Below are 20492 nucleotides of genomic sequence, written 5' to 3'. Positions count from 1 at the left end.
ATAAATACTGTGGCTACAAGAGCAGGTCAGAGGCTAGGAATCGTGCGACGAGTAACTTGCTTCCTGACTCCCCAAAACCTATCCACCATCTACAAGGCACAAGTCAGGAGTGTGATGGAATACTCCCCACTTGCCTCGATAAGTGCAGCTCCCATAGCACTCAAGAAGCTTGAAACCATCCAGGACAAAACAGCCCAGCACCACATTCACTCCCTCTGCCACCGACGCACAGTAGCAGCAGTATGTACCATCTACAAGATGCACTGCAGGAATTCACCAAGACTGCTTCAGCAGCGCCTTCCAAACTCACGACCATTACCATTTAGAAGGACATGGGCAGCAGATAGATGGGAACATCGCCACCTGGAAGTTCCCCTCCAAGTCACTCACCATCCTGACTTGGAAATATATTGCCATTCCTTCACTGTCGCTGGGTCAAAATTCCGGAACTCCCTTCCTAACAGCACTGTGGGTGTACCTACACAACATGGATTGCAGCAGTTCAAGAAGGAAGCTCACCACCACCTTCTCAAGGGCAACTAGGGATGGGCAATAAATGCTGGCCCAGCCAACAAAGCCCACATCCTTTGAAGGAATAAAAAAAACTCTGTGCTTGCACTATCCAGCACTGCACAGTTAAAGGAGTCCACGACCAACACATTGATCACAGGACTAACACTTACTGTGACCAGTATAATTCATTCAGGTGTATAATTATTTTCATTCCTTTTCTCAGAAATCTCTTAATCATGTGTCATTTTGTGGACCCTGCTTCTCTGCTTTGGGAGTTCGCCACATAATGATGCTTCGAGGCACACCTGAGGCACCCAATTACAGCTCCTTGGTCATTCCTGGGATTTATTCACCTATTATTGCTGTTCCAATTCTGTCTTCTGATGTAATAGATTGATCTACTAAGGGTGTTTTCATCCTCATTCTGCCTGTCTTTAATCCTTCCACTGTATTGATGCCTTCTTCCAGTATCTGGACCATTTCGAAATCTGCCAATTGTTGAGTCCTCTATTCTTTGTGCCGCCTCCAAATGTCCCATTTGTTCCATGAAGGCTGAAGGAAATGACTTGCTTCCACAGGAATTTTTTCAAGGTAGCAGGAATCTGATCCACCAGATCCCTCTGAGAGCTGAACACCAGTTAGAACCAGTAACCTGTCCATATGAGACCGTTAATACAATCCAGTAATTTAAACATTGGTACTGATCCAGAGATCCCCAAATAGAATTTTGTCAATCTTTCATACAATTTGTTAAAACCCATGATATATTCTTCCATGAATGACCATTAATTTCTGAAATCTATCCAACCATACCTCATTGGCATTTAACAGAACATCTTCCTTGTATATTTCATGAAGAGCTTTAATAGCAGGACCAAACCTTCCTCACTGTCAAACTGATGGGCAACCACACAAAATGCTTTACTTCTGATTTTACTTGTAGGAAATAACAATGTCAATGCCATACCCTTTTTCCTCTTTGGTAGGGACATAACCCGTGTCCACATATCCATTTTATTCTTCCACTGGTCATATGGTTCAGACTCTGAGAACTTCGGAGTCTAATCATACCTTGACGATTTACACTTGCTTTCTATCATTTTACACAATGGCTACCAGGATAGTTGTCTTCTGTCTGATTTTTTTCCTCTTTCCTTTTTTCCAACTTTAACTTTAACATGGCAGCAAAGGATGGTGGCCTATAGTCCAGAAAGCCAGTTTTTGAAGGATATAATTGGAGCCATTCTCTGCACACTTTTTTACATGGATTTATTGACCACAATTACAGATTACAAGCAAGCACCTCATCACTCAACAACCACAGCTCAAATCAGTGTTTATTTTGCCACTATGTGTTGGTGATGGAGGGAGTAGATATTTAAGGTAGTGGATGGGTGCCGATCAAGTGGGCTGCTTTATCCTGGATGGTGCCGAGCTTAAGTGTTGCTGGAGCTGCATTCATCCAGGCAAGTGGAAAGTATTCTTTACACTCCTGACTCGTGCCTTGTAGATAGTGGACACGCTTTGGGAGTCGGGAGGTGATTTACTCACCGCAGAGTTCCAGTCTTTGATCTGCCCTTGTAACCACAGTATTTATATGGCTGGTCCAGTTTGGTTTCTGGTCAATGGTAACCCCAGGATGTTGATGGGTGGGGAATTCGGTGATGGCAATGCTGTTGAATGTCAAGCAGGGATGATTAGATTCTCTCTTGTTGGAGATGGTCTTTGTCTGGCACTTGTGGACGTAAATGTTATTTGCCACTTATCAGCCCAATTCTGAATGTTATCCAGGAGTTGCTGCATGTGGGCACCACTGCTTCAAAATCTGAGGAGTTTCAAATGGCACTGAACACTGTACAATCATCAATGAACATCTCCATTTCTGACCTAATGACAGAGGGAAGATCATTGATGAAGCTGCTGATCGTGAGTGGGCCTAGTACACTGCTCCAAGGAACTCCTGCAGGAATGTCCTGGGGTTGAGTTGATTGGCCTTCAACAACCACAACCATCTTCCTTTGTGTGCCACACCTTTAGAATTCAACTCTTTTGTCCATGTTGGGACCAAGGCTGTAAGAGTTATGGAGCTGAGTGGCCCTGGTGGAACACAAACTAAGCATCGGCGTATAGGTTATTGTTCAGTAAGTGCTACTTGTTGGCACTGTCAATGGCACCTTCCATCACTTTGCTGATGATTGAGAGTAGATTGATGGGTTGGTAATTGGATTTGTCCTGCTTTTTGTGGACAGGTCACTCCTGGGGAATTTTCCATATTGTTGGAGCTGTACTAGAACATTCTGGCTAGGGGTGTGGCTAGGTCTGGAGCACAAGTCTTCATTACAACATCTGAGATGTTGTCGGTGTTGTATTTCCAGTAGGTCTCATGAAGAGGTTTTGAGGTTAAACATTAATGTTAACTGTTTATTGATAACACTTAACTGTGTGTATGTCTGTGTGTATATGTTATAGTTTAGCCCAAGTTATGAACTATCTCCATACTTGCTTCTACACAGGTCTCTGTCCAGTCCACAACTGACCCTAGTCTCACGTCAGGTGTCTCTTTGCATCACACTGTGGGCAGTATTGTTTCCCAGTCCCACATTAATCCTTGTTATGCCAGATACCCTTATACTACAACACCCCCTGCCCCCCCCACACCCGCCAACGTCCTTACCCAATGGATTTACATTATAATCGTGCTAACCCTTTTCACCCCCTCGAGTCTCTGACCTTACAAATTCATATGGTCTGGAGTCTTGATAATTCTTCTAGATCTCATTCTCGTCACTTCCTGAGGAGTGGTCGGCTCTGTTGATTTGGGCAACCTTTGTTAATTCAGATTTGAGTTGTAGTCTGTGTTTCTGGCACTTGGTTGTCTTCTTCTGATATGTTATTTCTGCTCCTTGGAGTTGAATTTCTCTTCGTCAGCTCCCCAACTCCTCTGCTTGGGAATGACTGGCTGGTCCCGTTCTTATCAGAGAGTGTGTTCACTCCGTTCATTTGTGGTACGGATCTGTTTTTTTTTCTTTTTCCGTGTGGTCCACCATGATCTTTGTGGAGTTGAAGTTGTCTCACCCTATCGTTTGGATGTTCCTCATCAGCTCACCTTGCAGTTTGGCTTTTATCATGAGGCTGTGTTTTTCTGTGTGTCTTTGTGCCTCACTGAGATGTGCTCTGGTGAGCTGATGTTCGCTAGTTCCTTGCTCCAGCATCGTCTTGCAGCTTTGTGCATTGGCTGGAGATTGCAGTGCCTATGGCGTGGTGTTTACAAGTTGTGTGATAAGAACATTTTTGAGCCTGGGGTTGGGGCTCATTCTTCTGTTGCTGATCATTTTCCTGTGTGTCTTCCACTCAAGGTATAATGGTGATTATCAGAAAGTTCGGCTGGTCTGACCAAAGAGGGGCTTCTGCTGTCTGCAAAAAAATTGGACAAAATTGCTCTGTGAAGAAGGAAGACAATTCAAGCTAAAGTCCCACTTGAGGGTCTCTTTACTGCTGGGCCTCTCAGGGACTTCCAGTTTTGTGCAGTTGATGACAGAGGTTGTCTTGGCGTCTTCTGCCGTTTTAAGAAGGTTAAGGGAAACACGGGCATCTTTGCTTCAGAGGAAAAAAATTGGTTTCAGATTTCATAAATTACTTTGAATAGCTGCTTGTCACCATACCTTTGTGGTTCAAGGAACACACCTATGACCGGAAGCCAGATTCCTCCAGGCCCTTAGAGTGGTGTGTCTGTCGTTCATAGCCAGAGATTTCTCGGCCATGGTTCCTTATCTGAAAGGACCGTAACACTGGGTCCCATGTCTACTTTGAAGTTGGTGAGGTGACTGTTAACTGAGATGTCCACATTCCAAAAAGTGAGTCCAGGACCTTTGACCTCACCCGAAGAAGCAGGGTTGGGTTTCTTCCTGGTGTGGTACCTCCATATCATGGATTGCCTTGGGATCCTCCATGTGGGTGTCTCTGCTTTGCATAGGTTTCTGAAGTGTCCCAGGCAGTTGCAGTTAAAACACTGCACTGAGATGGCTGAACACTGCCCTTGCCTGTGAAGTTATTTGGCTCCACAGTGCTGATATGGTCACCCACCCTCTTGTGGTCTGTTGGGTATTGCCTTCCTTGGATGGAGTCTCTCTGTCCCCTTGTTGTTCCACTGGCTGGACAGTTGTGGTTGCTTTGTATCATTGCTTGCTTGCGCCACAAAATGGATCAGTGCTATTGGTGGATTTCAAACTGTCAGATGGCCATTTCTACAGTCAGATCTTCCTTGGCTTGTAGTATGTCTGAAAGGGCATCGTCAGCCACTCGACAATTCTGTCCCTTATGAGTCCTGACTTAAGGTCACCATAATCACAGCCTTCAGCCAATCTGTATAATTTATTTATAAAAGTCAACCAATTCTCCTGTTGGATGCATTTGTTGAATTTCATTCTCAAGTTTTTTGTTGCTTCTTAGATTATATATTGAATGATTTTAGAACTTTGTCAAATTTATGTCAGGATTTGTTTATTCCTTGACTTGCAATAGTATCATTGGCTATTGGACCTACTGAATTGAGTAGTGTATTTACTTGTTTGGCTTCTGTCTTTTTATCTAATTCTGAAGCAATCATGTATCTTAAGAATCTTTTCCACCAAAGTCTATTATTTTGTGTTTGGTCTGGCCCTTGGATCAGTCCAAATTATTCTGGTAATGTTGATTTGTTGTCCATGGTTGCTTTAAAGTTCAGGTGAGTACAGCTTTAAGTGCTGTGCAGGTTTTAAAGATGGGTGCTGCAGTAACCATTTTTCCAAGAGTCTTCCTGCACTTGTGTTTTTGGTGGGCTCCTGTGGCAATGGCAGACCCAACTTCTTTGGCTTTTTTCTTTTGCAAGTGATTTGTTAAATCAACGATTTGGGGCCTTTCCTGTGATATGAGGATTTTTGGGCGTTTTACAATTGATTCATGGCTTTGGCTGAGATTTTTAAATCTTCAGCTTTTTTTTTGCTTACAAAGAGCTTGGTCACCATGGAGAATGGTGCTGATTCTGAATATGGGTTGGCTGCAGTTCTTTCAGAAACTGGCTGTTCTGTATTTTGCACAACACTGAAGCTTTTTAAACTGGTCCTGACTTAGAACTGAATTTTTTTTTGCTTAGATTCTGCACCATGTGGGTATTCACAACGGACTTCCATCAGATCTTGTGGGGTCCTCCGCTGCACAGTAGAGGTTTTTTTTTGCCTTTCTGCTTCCAATTCTGAAATGGAGTTTCTTTCGGGTGATCTCCCTCTGTGTCTTCACTTTAGATAGCATTCTGACCTGTTTAAAAGCTATTGCTTTAGTTTTCCAGCATTTGAATTTCTGCTCCAGTCTCTGAGAGGTTCTGGGTTTTTCCATTTGCTGCCACCATATTGTGTGTTCAGTAGGTCTCTGAGGTTCTGAGTCTTGTGTGCTTGAACATTAATTGTTTATTAATAACATATACATTAGCCTATACCCTGTATATAGTTATGAGCTAACTCCATGCTTGCTTCTACACAGGTCTCTGTCCAGGTCACAACTGACCCTAGCCTCCAGTCATGTGTCTCTTTACATCACACTTTGGGCAGTACTGTTTCCCAGTCCTGCATTAACCCTTGGTAGGCCAGATACCCTTATACTATAGCTTTGTGTATCTAGTACTTTCAGCCATTTCTTTATCATCTGGAGTGAATTGAATTGACTGAAGATTGGCATCTGTGATGCTGGGGATGTCAGGAGGAGGCTGAGATGGTTCATCCACTCCACATTTTTGTCTGAATATGGTTGCAAATGCTTCAGCCTTGCCTTTTGCATTGAATTTCTGGGCTGCCCCATCACTAAGGATAGGGGAGTTTGCGAAGTTTCCTCCTCTGGTTAGTTGTTTAATTGTCCACCACCATTTGCCATGACTGGATGTGGCAGGACTCCAGAGCTCTGATCTGACCTATTGTCAGTGGGATCACTTCAGTCTGTCTAACTCATGCCACTTCTGCTATTTAGCATGCATGTAGTACTGTACTGATGCTTCACCAGGTTGACAACTCACTTTTAGACAAGTAATCTTCTAAAATTTCCTAAATTCTGGAAAGAATTCCAGCAAATTTGAAAGCCACAAACGTAACGATGCTATTCAGGAAAGGAGGGAGACAAAAAGCAGGAAACTATAGGCCAGCTAAGCTAACATCTGTCATTGGAAAAATGCTAGAATCCACTGAGGGAAGTAGTAGCAGGATATTTAGAAAATAGTTATACCAATCAAGCAGAGTCAACATGGTTTTATGAAAACAAAATTGAGTTTGACAAATTTATTAGAATCTTGATGCAATAAACACAGTGGATAATGGGGAACTGAACCAGTGGATGCTAATTTATTTGGATTTTTAAAAGTCATTTGATAAGGTGCCACGTGAAAGATTACTACACAAGATAAGAACTCCTGGGGCAGAATTTTACGTTCTGCGGGTGGGCGCGTGCCCGACCTCATCAGGCATAAAATTGCGCATGGTGACTTTGGGTGAGCGTCCTGACGTCATCGTGCATTCGCGTGATATTTCGGTCAGCGGGCGCACATGGGTGCCAGACCCATTAATTAAGAGGCCACTTAAGACCCTTAACAGTCCTATTGATGGCAATTTTTTTTCCTTGCCCGTGCGATTTTTGTGCTCGTTGCTCAGGCAAAATGGGCAGGCGGCCAGCCGACATTTTCAGAAATCTCATCCATGGGTGGGATAAAAAGGGTCAGCAGCATTGCCGGTAAGTAGTGAGGAGTTTTTTAGATCGTTGGCTGCTTATTGGTCTCTGTCTGGGCTTCATTCTTAGCATTTCCAGGTTTCATTTCAGGACTTATTGGCGTTTGCAAGACCCTCAGAGGATTTGGACCGTGGACCCTTCCAGGTATCAGACAGCCTTCCATTACCCTGGTAATGGAGATTGTGGTCTCCGCTGGAGGCACCTCCTCTGAGGAGCAAGAGAGAGGCAGAAGGGAGTGGAGGCCAGGTGTCCCAATGCAGCTTCCAGGGGCGGGATCTGTGGGAGGAGAGGCGCAGACACAAGGGGCATAGGGCCAGCAGGAAGTCCAAGGCGGAAGGAGCCACAGAAGACGCCACTATCCTGCTGCCAGGGTTTACAGGCAGCGATGCAGCTATTTCAGTATGTCTGAGGTGCAATGCCGAAGGAGGCTCCACCTCACAAAGGAGACCATGACCTTCATTTGCCAGATGATTGGGCCTGAGATCAGTTCTGACACTCCCATGCCAGTGGCTCTGAAGGCCACAGTGGCCCTCAACTTCTATGTCTCCAGCTCTTTCCAGGGATCAGTGGGGATCTGTGTGGAGTCTCCCAATCAGCTGTCCACAGTTGCATCAAGTTCGTGATAGGAGCTCTGTTCAGGCAGGTCCTGACCTTTATTCTTTACTGTACGGATGAGGCTGAGTGAGCCAGAGGCTTTGCAGTGATTGCTGGGTTCCCCTGCGTCCAGGGTGCAATCAACTGCACACATGTGGCCATCAAGGCGACAGCAGGTCAGCTGGGTGCCAACGTCAACAGGAAAGGATTCCACTCCATGAACCTGCAGATAAGTGTGTGACCACAGGATGCAGATTATGCAAGTCAGTGCAAGGCATCCTGGCAGCACCCATGATGCTTACATCCTGAGACACCCCCAGGTGCTGAGGCTCTTCAGTGCTCCAGCCTGACTGGATGGATGGCTGCTGGTTGACAAGGGCTACCCATTGAAGAGGTGGCTCATGACGCCTCTCCACCACCCAAGAACAGGGGTAGAGAAGTGTTACAATACAAGTCATGCCTCCACAAGGGCAGTGATAGAGAGGACCATAGGTCTGCTGAAGATGCGCTTCTGATGCCTGGACCGTACAGGAGGAGCACTACAATAGCCCCCAGAGCGGGTGTCACTGATAGTGGTTGCATGCTGCGCTCTCCACAATCTGGCACTGACAAGAAGGGACCCACTGGAGGCAGAGGACCTTGATGCAGCTGCACAGGCCACAGATGATGAATCCAGTAGTGAGTCTGAAGATGAGCACTGAGGAGAATGCTGAGGCATGGAGCCAGACCTTGGTACACCAGGGATGCCTTGACCCAACGCTCCTTCAGCTAGGCTACCAAAGATCAGCTCCAACCACTGCTGCCTCCATCCTGGATGTCTGAAAGGACCCTTTCATTTGAACACAGAATACTCAGTGCAATAAAGTTCAGAGCCACCTACATCCAGCATTACATACTGGTGTTCCCCACACAAATGAAATAAAAAGGTGAAGCATACTCAGGCCATGATGACAAAAACACAATTTATCTCATTCAGACAGTTCAATAATATTTACATAAATATTTCTGGTCATCAACCCCAGACCAGTATACATAAAGTAAACATAAATGATCATAAAATCACCTGTGACCTGCACCTCTTGTGCTCATGGTGCCTTTAATTTACGCTTGTGAGTGCTACATCTTGGTGCTACCCCCTCGCTGACACCGGCATTGGAGACAGGCTGCTAACTCTGCTGCCTTGGTGGCCTTGATGACCTTGGTGGTCGTCCTCTGGCCAGTGGAGCCTAAGCTGGCCCTGCCTGGGAGGGAGTGGCCAGTGCCACGGCTGGCATCTCCCCAGTCGCTGCAGCCTCATCAGATGCCACAGTCACTGGCAGAGGGGCGGAGGTGCTGCTGCCGTCATCCAGAGTGCCCTGAGAGGAGCCCACAAAGACGACAGGCAGCTCATGCACCAATGTGAGGTTGCTCTGGAGCTCCCTGCTTGCCATTGTTGGACAGGCACCTAACTGGGATACTGGGTGCCCCATCCATCTCCCACACTGACACTAACCACCTGAGGTCAGTCCTTTCCCAAAACGAATCTCAGTTCTTATCAATTCTTCTCACAGGCACTCCAAGACCACACAGACTTCACAATATCCAATTTGCTTATGCATCTTTTGATGGTGTCTTCCCACCTGTCACCTTTCAAGTGTATGTCCATCAATCAAACTGCATCTTCTGATGACTGTACTAGGTGACCACCATACGGTTACTCATTGCCCAAGGGTCACTGAATGCAGTAAGAGAAAGGATAAACAAAAGACAACTTATTTTGGTATTCTAGCTTGAAAAATGGAAAACCAAGATGTAGTCTAAATAACGACCTGTGCATGGACAGTATGAAGAAACAATTCTGGGAAAACCGGTCACTGCTGATTATAATTACCGATTGTTCTTTGATTAATTAATAATCATAGCTGGGTTAAGGTCAACATAAGATTTAATACAAAATAACTTTAAATAATTTTTATAGGCTTAAAATCAAGAGTAAAGCAGAAATAAGAATGCAAAAAATTAGTGGCTGCAGGCCTTGGGCCTACAGGTTTTTCTGGCAACATTCAAGGAGGACCTTGGCTTGGATTTTCCGGCGGGAGATTCAGTGACCTAGTCAGAAGCCCATTGACCTTCAGCGGGACTAGACAGTCCTGGCGGCAGGCGGGGCCAGAAAATCCCGCCCCTAGTCTCTTGTGTGCAGAATTGGAAGAGACTGAGAGTGGCTTGCATATCTGGTGCAGAGTGGACAATGACATTGCAGTCATCTGCAAACTAACTCATGTATTTCTATGGTGGTTAGTTTAGTTTTGGCACAGAGGTGACTAAGGTTAATGAATTTTCCATCTAGGCAGCATTTAATATTGACACCAGAGGGCAGTTGATCTTTGATTAGGTGAATAGCCACTGTCAAGTAGATTGCAAATAATATGGGGGCTATCACATAGTCTTGCTTGACCCTAGTCCGGTTTTTGAAGGCATCTGTTTCAGATCTTCCACTCAGGACAGCTGCAGTCATATCATCGTGAAGCAGTTGCAGGATTCTGATGAAGTTTCTTGGACTTCCAAACCTTTGGAGCACAATACACAGGACTTTACTCTGAGCCAAAGGTAAATCCAGGAGTTAATATATTATCATGGATAGAGGGAGTCTGGATCAGTGGGTCATTTTCAGATTGGCAAACTGTCATCAGTGATGCGTCACAGGGATCAGTGCTGGAGCCTCAACTATTTACAATCAATATTAATCACTTGAGTGTATTGTAGCCAAAGTTACTGATAATACAAAGATAGGTGGGAAAGCAACTTGTGAAGAGGACACAAAGAGCATGCAAAGGAATATAGTTAGGTTAAGTGAGTGGGCAAAAATTTGACAGGTGGAGTATAATGTGGTAAAATATAAGGTTATCCACTTTGATTGAAATAATAGAAAATCAGAATATTATTTAAATTGAGAAAGACTACAGAATACTGTGGTACAAAGGGACCTGTTTGGTCTCATACTTGAATCACACAAGTTCGCATGCAGGTACAGCAAGTAAGTAGGAAGGCAAATAAAGTGGTGGCTTTTTATTGTAATGAGGGTGAATGTAAAATTAGGGAAGTCTTGTTATAATTGGTATTGGCGAGATCAAACCCATAGTATTGTATACAGTTTTGGTCTCCTTTATTTAAGGAGGGACATACTTGCATTGGGCTTCCATGGGTAGCCACCATGACATGCTAGAGAGGCTTGTGTGCTCCGATGATCTCTTAGGTGATGCTGTCAGGTGCTCCTTGCTCCTGATGGAGTCACTCATGGCAGCAAGATCAGGTGGAAGTACCAGACGAAGTGCAATCCAAAAAGTCCTCAATGGCAGAACAGTCAAAGGAAGACTATGCATCCTACCGTCTGTAAAGCCAAAAGAAGGCTGCAGTGGCAAGGTATTCGACATGTCACCAGAATCGGACTACCAATCTGTTAAGATCATGTGGACAATGACTGCACCCTAAGGTCACACGCAGGCTTCTTACCAGGGTCCATTTGCCAAGCCCTGTGTCGATAGAGAATTGGCTGTGAACCTGGGACTCTCCAGTCAAGAATCTGCACATAGGTGACAGACACATGAAGGTCATTGGACACCTGCACTGGATCAGAGGTGTCTATGGGTGGCTGCATCTGTGACTGAGCAGTACTCTTCAGGATACCCTTTGTTCACTCCAAATGGTGAGTGGGCTAGAAAGGGTGCCCTAAAAATAGGCTGACCCACTTTCTCCTGGCTTGGGAACCACTGTGGGGTCACCATCACCACTGGGCAGGAAGAGGAGAGTGAGGCAGAGTCTCTGTGGGCAGTTCCCCTTGGAGGATGGAGATCATGCTTTTCAAAGTAAAAAAATGCTAATCCTTGGGTGTCACGGAGAGGTCTTTCCAGAGTATGAGAGGCAGATGAGTTCTCAATCGTTAGTGATCCATGAGGCTTTGTGGAGTCAAGGGCAATGCAGTGCATGTGCCTGTCATGTCACAGGGGTTGAAGCACATGAGCTCCTTCCTCGAGAGAGAGTTGCCTCCCTTTTGCAGATCTATATGCAGCACCATTCTGAGTTAGTGACATACAAAGTGAGACCCTCTGTTGCATGGAATGCTCAGTGTCACTGATGACACAGAGATGTGAGGAGTGGATGCAAGCTATGTCTCAGCCAATGGTCTTGTTCAGTGTTCAAGATCGCCATGAAACAGCTGAGGTGGTCGAAGAGGCCGATGAGAGGGCAACCCCGTGTGGTACATTTGTTATCCCTTGACTTGTTGGCTCCTTCGACTCAGCAGCCATCCCTGCTGCAAGGCTTTGCAATTGATGCTGCCCCTGCACTGATGCAGGGCCATGTTCTTGTTGCCTGTGCCCCTCTGTGATGTGGGTATGGTGGTAGTGGAGACCCCATACTGTACATCTATGGGTAGCAATGGGGTTATCTAAGTGTGTGCTCATTGGAAAACTTGTCCCAGTGGCTCAAGTTCAGGATGGGAGTCATCTGACATAGGCCTGGGAATCACTCGGATGAAGGGTTGCTAGATCAACCTGCTGATTGTTGTGACACCTGGCATGGAGTTGCTGGCCTCCCTCCAATGCATATGCCCTGGGCTCCTATCCCTCCAAACCCTGTATTTCTGCAAGAAAGAGTGGTGTATTATTCCCTTCTCAACCAGTTCCAGGCCTCTTTATCTAGTCATGTTGTTCAGTGAACAGCAGACAACAAGATGGACAGTATACTAGAGGGCACCATCTGACTGGTTAAGGCAATGGAAGCACATTTTCAAGATACTGATGATCTGCTTGGTGCAGGTTCATGTAAGTAGATGACTTTGGTTATAGTGCCTTTCCACTTCAATGTCTGGGTGCTAGACGGGTGTCAGGACCCATCTCCTCACAGAATAACCCTTATCTCCTAGTAGCCACCAATGGAATCGGGATATTGGCCTGAATACAGGGACTCTCACAGCTGCCTGGGAACCAGGCATACACCTGCAAGGTGTGCTTCTTGTAGTCGCACACAAGCTGAACATTAATGAGTGAAGCCATTTCTGTTGAGGAATCTGACTGGCCTGTTGGTGTCTTGATGACTAGGTGGGTACAATCAATAACCCCCTGAACCTGGAGAATTCCATCGATGATGGCAAAGCTGTTAAGCCCTCTGTGCCTCTGCTGGCTGGTATGTCTCAAAGTGGATATATTCCTCCACCCTCTACAATCGGGCAACCATGACCTGCCTGATGGAATGATAGACGCTGACTGCGAGAATCCACCAGGTCCATGACTGATTCCTGGAACAAGCCTGATGCAGAAAAATTCAGGGTGATTGTCACCTTGACGGCTGTGGGTAGGTGATTCCCATTGGTCTTGGACATTGAGACAGACCCAGCTATTTGAAAAGACACAGCCTCCTACAGTGCTAGTGCTCTGTCATTTGCATGTAGCTGACTCGTAGATGCTACACCTAATGTCTTAGGTACCACCTTCTTCTCCTTGCAGGCCCCCTGTGTGGTCCTCTGATATTGCCCTGAGCAGGACGATGCTTCTGCTGAGGGTCCTTGTTACTACTCTGCCCTATGTCAGAGTACCCTGTTCTCATCTACACTCCCTCAATTGGCACTATGTTCAGCAGAGGTTTCTCTACCAGCCACTGACGCCCAGGTCAGTAACCTGTGCCCCTCTCAGGACTCCAACCTCTCATTGGTGAGAAGTAACAATCTCTCAGCACCACCAATGGCAACTCTGTCAATCTTAATAAATTAATTGACCAGTGCCTCCATCAGCCCTGATGTCTCCATGCTGTGCATGCCAGGTGCACCCTGACATGCCCCAGACAATGCCTTTATCTATGCCTGCCAATAGAAAATCTGAGACTGGCCCACTAAGCCCTTCTAATCGGCTCAACAACAAACTTAATAGGCACTTAATTGGAGGTATAGTGGATTCCAGATACTCCCCTCCTGTCCTCCTATCGAAAATTACATTGCATTCCAGAGGTGGCGGGATTGCGACTTTCAAATCGCACCTTTTCTTTCATCCTTTCATGGGACGTGGATGTGCTGAAAAGGCTAGCATTTGTTGCCCATCCCTAATTGAGTGGCTTGCTCGGCCATTTCAGAGGGCAGTTAAGAACCAACCAGATTGCTGTGGGTCTGGAGTCACAAGGAGGCCAGACGGGTTAAGGATGGCAGATTTCCTTCCCTAAAGAGTATTAGTAAACCAGATGGACTTCTACAACAATTGATGATAGTTGTCATGGTCACTATTACTGAGACTAGCATTATATTCCAGTTTTATTAATGAAATTTAAATTTGGTGAGATTTGAGCCCTTGTCCCAAGAGCATTAGATCTGGATTACTAGTCCAGTGACATTACCACTTTGCCACTGTTCCCATCCACACTGCCAGTAGATCACAAAATCATAGAAATTTACTGTATAAAAGAAGGCCATTTGGCTTATCATGTCTGTGCCGGCCGAAATACCAACCTAACCCCATTTCCTAATTCCAGGTCAAGCCTTGTAGGTTATGGCATTTCAAGTGTATGTCCAAGTACTTTTTAAATGTGAAGTTTTCTGCCTCTACCAACTTTTCAGGCAGTGGGATCCAGACCCCCACCACCCTTAGTTGAAAAATTTCTCTTAACTCCCCTCTAACCCTCCTACAATTTATTTTAAATCTATGCCCTGGTATTGACCTCTTTGCTAAAGGAAATAGGCTTGCCCTATTCACTCACCTAGGGCCCTCATAATGTTATATACCTGAATTAAATCTCCCCTCAGCCTCCTCTGTTCCAAAGAAAAATTACCCAGTAATTCAAACATTCCTCATAGCTAAAATTTCCCAGTTCTGGCAACATCTTCCTAAATTTCCCCTGTGATTTAGTGCGGTCACATCTTTTCTGTAATGAAATAAAGAGAACTGTGTGCAGCACTCTAGTTAGGACCTAATTAATGTTTTATACAGTTCTAGCGTAGCCTCCCTGATCTTATGTTCTATACCTTGCCTAATAAAAGAAATTATCTTGTATGCCTTCTGAACCGCTTTATCTACCTGTCCTGCTACATTCAGGGATCTGTGGACATGCATTCCAAGGTCCTTCTGCTCCTGTACATTCCTCTGCATCCTACCACTTATTGTGTATTCCCTTGCCTAGTTTGCCCTCCCCAAATGCATTACCTCACACTTCTCTGGATTGAATTCCATTTGCTACTTATCTGTCCACCTCACCAGTCCATTGATACCTTCCTGCAATTTTCTTCCTCATTACCTACTACATTGCCAATTTTTGTAGCATCTGCAAACTTTTTAATCTGATTCCAGAGAACCCAACTGGAAATAGCCTTCCAGTCACAAAAATACCTGTTGACCTTTGCTTTGAGCCATGGAGCCAATTAATGCTGGCCCTTTTTTTAGTCTTTCATGAGATGTGAGCCTTGCTGCCAGTACCCCTGTGAGATTGAAATGAAAAAATGACAACTTAAAAATAACAGCTTAGGAAAGTTCAAAATTTATATGCCGATGATATTAAATAACAAAACTAAAATGGAGTTAGTGCAAAAATATTCTTTTTAAGATTAATGTTCAGTTTCTAATTATTGTTACAGTTATTGGAAATCCAGCTGAAGTATACAGCTTTGGGATGATATTTTTTATGTTTATCTTCACCTGGTTATTGACAATGATAGCCACTTGCCGAATCGACATTCCGCTCTTCTACCGACTAAACATTATCAGTACTTATGAGGTAAGCTATTTTGAAGTTCTGTTCTTACTTTCCACTTTCTCCCTATTTTGCTTTCACTATTGAACTCTTGCATCCTTTCACTAGTACAAAGGAAGATTGAAGCATGGACGATTTTATGACTCTGATATCGACAGTGAAATTCCTTTGCCAGACTTCTATGCTAATTTCGTTGCCTCTACTTTTAGGTTTCCCTGTACTATGTACCATTGACTATGTGTTAGACCTGGGCCTAAATTTTGCATTTGCTTCCCCATGTGCACTAATGATTTTGCCAGATCAGGAAGGAAAATCGCTTGGCATCGGCTCTATGAGATCCCCACTTTTCTGTGCATAACCCCATTTCTCATTTGGACATGTTGAAATGAAATACAAATGAGAAAAATGTGTCTTTTGAAGCATTTCCCTCTATTTTGCATCATTTTTATGCTGGATACAAGAGGTTCAATGACAGTGGGGACTTTGGAATTGTTTTGACTGTGGGTTGTGCAATTGTTCTTAGGGAGGTGGATTTCTCAAGCCAAAAAATTGGTGCAAAGATTTTTTTATAATATTGTGTGGCTGTTTCACAGCACAGAATGCGCCAATATCCCTTCTCTTCAGCAACCCTTCAAAGTCTGTAACTGTAAAACATGGTATCCGAGTGAGATTCCTTTGCAGAGAATACTGTGCCCAATGTTCAAAAAGCCCAGAGGCTGGGAGCCTCCGGTGATGGGTTGACCAGCAAGAGACAGAAATTTGGGATAATGGTAAGTACTCTAATTAGCAGGATGTGTCTAGTTGTGCCTCGCAAGGATCTGTGTAAAAGCCTTGACTATTTAGAAAATTTATTAACAATTTAAAGATGGGAAAGAAAGCCACATATCCAAATTTGCCAATGACAAAGTTAGGTGGCATTGTAAGCAATAGAGATGGAAGCATAAAATTACAAAGATATTAATTGATTATATAACTAGGATTTCAATACAGGCAAATATCCACTTTGGATCCAAAAAGGATAGAACAGGGTACATTTTAAATAATAAAAAGCCAGAAATGTTGGAGGTTCATAGTCACTTGGACATCTAGGTATATGGATCATTAAAATTACATGATCAGGCACAGAAAATAATCAAAAAGGCTAATTGGACTGCTGACCTTTCTATCTAGAGGCAATAGATGTCTATACAAAGCCCTGGTTAGACCACAAAGTGACATGAGCATTTCTGGGCAGCACACCTTGATGAAGGAAATATTGGTTGCAGGGACTGCAGTTTAAGTTTGCAAAAATGATACATGGGTTAAATTGATCTAAGCATTAAATTATAAGGAGCGATTACACAAACCAGGTTTGTATTCTCTGGAATCCAGAAGGTTAAGGGGTGATTTGATTGAAGTTTTCAGTGGAACAGATAGGGTAAATAGAAACTATTTTTGCTGACTGGGGAGTCTGGGATAAGGGGAAATAGTCTAAAAATTAGAGCTAGAATTTCAGGAGTGAAATTAAGGGGGAAGGGGAATTTTACAGTATCCCTGGTGGCCATGTTTTTGATGGGGACATGTAAATAGGTTGGGTAGGTAGTAAGGTGGCCACTAGGCTGCCCGCCCTTAGGCCTATTGAGGTGCTTAACTGCCCAATTAAGGGCCTCAATCTGCCATCGCTGCCAATATACGCTTGGCAGTGGAAGGCGGGTGAGGGAGAAGGCTTTTTTTACACCAAAGTTGCTTTACCAGGAAAGCAGTTTAAAATGTAATTGAAATTCCATTTTATCCCCCTGTGGCTGAGGCATGTCATGCCAAGTAGCTTTACGCATTGACTGAGCTTGTATGGAAGCTTCTGGAACTGTTCCATTTGTTTAAAATGGACACTGATGAACTGTTTAAGATGGCTGCCAAGGGGGGTCAGGTGAATTTTGCTTATTCAACACAGATTATCAAGCTTCCGGAAAGTTCCGAATTGAGTAACCCTGGGTGGGGGGGGCCTCTCCCTAGCAGCACCCCTCTGTGGAATTCACGCCTGCTGTTGTTCGAACCTTACCTGAAACACAAAGTCAATGGACTCCTAGACTCTATGGGTGGAATCATCCCAGATTTGCACTAAATGTGCGAGCAGGTGGGGAAAAGGACGTTTTACCTGCCGGCTGCAATGGTGACTTTTCACGCTTTATTGTCCCATTCCTGGAGTGTGCCGCCTCATTAATAACTAATTCCTGGGAATTGTGCCGGGTTGCTGGCGGGGTGGCCCTGCTGTCTCCCCAGCCTTCAGCAAGCCAGGCGCCGTATTTAAAGGCCACCCCTGCACAGAGCTAGCACTCTTTTAAGGGATAGGAAGCTGCTGGGAACTTATGGCTGCCAAAGGGAGGAAACATGCTGTCCCCAAATTTAGCGATGCCTCCCTTGAGCAGCGGAGGCCCGCCGAGATGCCCTCTACCTCCACTTTGGGGGAAGACCAGCAATGAAGGTCACAGTCCAGCATGGGAGGCGGTGGTCAGCACCAACACCCTACAAAAGAGGACAGCCATCCAGTGCAGGAAGGGGATGAATGGTCTGATCCGTTCCGCCATGGTAAGTCACTCTTCTCATCACTCTCAACTTATACTCACTCAAACCCATCACACATCCACAGGCTTCTTGCACCTCATAGGACAGCACCACAAACTCTCACTCACACCCTCACATTTCCATCAGGCTCATATCCTCTGGAGCTTGCGTCCCCATTCTGTCCATGGCTCACTCACCACACCAACATACCACGCAGCGCCATGCGTCCTGCTTACGCTCTCTCCATCTGTTTTCATGCAGGAGAAGCTGGCTGACAACAACAGAGGCCCCAGACTGGAGGTGGAGTGGCCCACATTAGACACCTCGCTCACTTTGAGGAGCGTGCCATCGTGCTGACTGGTGAGGACATGGATTGTGCCTGCAGTGACAATGAGGTCAACGATGAACACCCACGTGAGGATCCTGCACCACATCATCCCTTCCTCAATTGAACTGTAAGTGCTCTCTCTCCTTTTTGACTGCTGCCATGCACTAATCATCTCAACTTTGGTTCACAGGGAGCTCTGCCAAGTGACCGACACCCTCAGCCAGCCAGTCCCTCAGCTCCATCTAGGTCCTCACCGCCAAGAGAACACCACCTCCTCCATTGAAGAGCTGGAAATAAACATCCTGGAAGACCCGTCACAGCACTTACCCACACCCTCCACCAGCGCAGAGACACACACCTCGGTGGGACCTAGATCTAGAGCAGGCTCAGCTTCACAATCTGGTGGTCATCACACAGACAAGTGTTCGCAGCAGGAGGAAGCAGGTTTGGCCGAGGTCCCCGGCACTCGGAGGACTACTGGGGAAGAGGCAGTGAAGTCCAAGTCAAGTGACGATCCTCTAGATTCGGCTTTCCAACTCATCGTGGAGAGTCAGCAGAACGCATTGGAACATCACGCAGAGCTGTTGGAAGCCCTCAACAGAGTGGCACCTGAGTTGGAGGAGTGTGTCCGCCTGCTCTCTGAAGTAGTGCCCACTTGTGTGCGCATTGCGGTCTCCATGGGGAGGATGGCGGATGCCATGGAAACCCTGGTCCAGCAGAGCGCGGAGATGCACGCAGACCTGCACCCCATTGTGGTAGCCATGGGTGAGTTCCTGCAGTGGCAATGCGAGAGTGAAATGGGGCACCTCCAAGTGCTCCTTCCCCTCAGGGAGTCAGGCTGGGGCCCTTGGGCCCACAGGGAGAAGGAGCAGCAGCTGTATACCCCTGGGTGATCTACTCGTGAATCTGAGGCTGTCTCCTACCTCTGAGTCCCCTTTGTCTGTGACCCCCCTCAACCTCATCTCCTGTCACCGCAGAGGGAGCAGCTGGCCTGCAGGAGGACGGCCGAAGCCACCTTAAGGCCTCGGGTCTCCAGAGGACCCATGCTGAAGTCATCGAGGCAACAGGGCCAAGCCTTGCACAGGCTATCTCTACCCTTGGTGTGGATGTCAGGGCAGCACCCAAAAATTTTTAGGCCTAGAAAAGTTAATTTTTGATCACGATTGGTTGCAGGGGTGAACATATTTTGTCACTCCTCCCCATCCCCACTGCCGATGATCATCCAGAGCAGCCCATGGCCAAGATTGTGATGTCCTGAAGCATACCCCAGACATCAACGGAGACCTCCCGCCTTCAGTGAGCTGCTTCGTGGTGGAGCCATATCCATCCGAAACCACCCAGCCTGCGATGCACATGGTCCAGTTGCTGTAGGGCTCCAGTATCTTCTGCTCCTCAGATGTCCATGATGTGAGCAAGGCCCTAATGGTAAGTCCCGACTTCTGCACGTCACACCTGTCAAAACGTGGTCTGGACTGACGTGTTTTCCCGCTAACATGGGCAGTAAATTTGACGTGGGGGCATAATTCCAGTGAGCAGGGCTTATAATTAGATGCAAATGTATTAAAATGATGTTCCTGACGTGCGGCAGCGGGAAATGCGGCCCGGCATTGATGGGTGGAGTGGACGATTACAAACTGGTTTCATGATAGCGTGATTTTTGGCCGTCTTGCCATATTGTCCGCTCAAGCCCACCGTGACCCTGATGCCAATGGGGATGGAAAATTCTGGCCTACATCTTCAGGTTTGCAATTTAACAAAAGAAAGCTGACTAGACCAGTTATGCACAATTTATAAATGCTGGCCTAGCCAGCAACACCCACACTCCATGCAAGAATAAAAAAAAAGTGTGAAAGAGTACCATCTAGCCCCTATTACGTACTGATGACTTTGGATTCCCAAACCATTCTGGTTGGACAATTGCCAGCATTGGTCATGCGATTGAAATTGCCTTGAGATAGCGAGTTTTATCTAAAGATTCAGAGAGCAGGGCAAACTGCAGTAGAATACAGACAAGACAACAGCTGTAGGGAAAGGCTGTCATGAGGACTCGAAACATCAACTCTTTTCT

General features: G+C 45.7%; 2 protein-coding genes across 6 annotated transcripts in view; both read left to right on the top strand.

The window, feature by feature from the left end:
• The window catches only part of LOC144667610 (sodium-coupled monocarboxylate transporter 1-like), a 166010-nt gene that overhangs the window by 2330 nt on the left and 143188 nt on the right, over positions 1-20492 (top strand). For all 5 annotated transcript variants that reach the window (XR_013573334.1, XM_078529068.1, XM_078529065.1 and 2 more), the window contains exon 3: positions 15440-15579. Coding sequence is in view for 4 of the 5 variants with exons in the window: in XM_078529068.1 (XP_078385194.1) it covers positions 15440-15579 (140 nt within the window). In the remaining variant the exon portion in view is untranslated. The remainder of the gene's footprint in view (positions 1-15439; positions 15580-20492) is intronic.
• adap2 (ArfGAP with dual PH domains 2) overlaps positions 1-20492 on the top strand; it is a 338187-nt gene that overhangs the window by 294961 nt on the left and 22734 nt on the right. The gene's annotated exons all lie outside the window — the stretch shown is intronic.

The sequence above is a fragment of the Cetorhinus maximus genome, chromosome 24 (assembly GCF_964194155.1).
Source record: "Cetorhinus maximus chromosome 24, sCetMax3.hap1.1, whole genome shotgun sequence".
Classification (NCBI taxonomy): Eukaryota; Metazoa; Chordata; class Chondrichthyes; order Lamniformes; family Cetorhinidae; genus Cetorhinus; species Cetorhinus maximus.
Note: the sequence above shows the minus strand (reverse complement) of the source record. Positions and strands in the feature narration are given on the sequence as shown.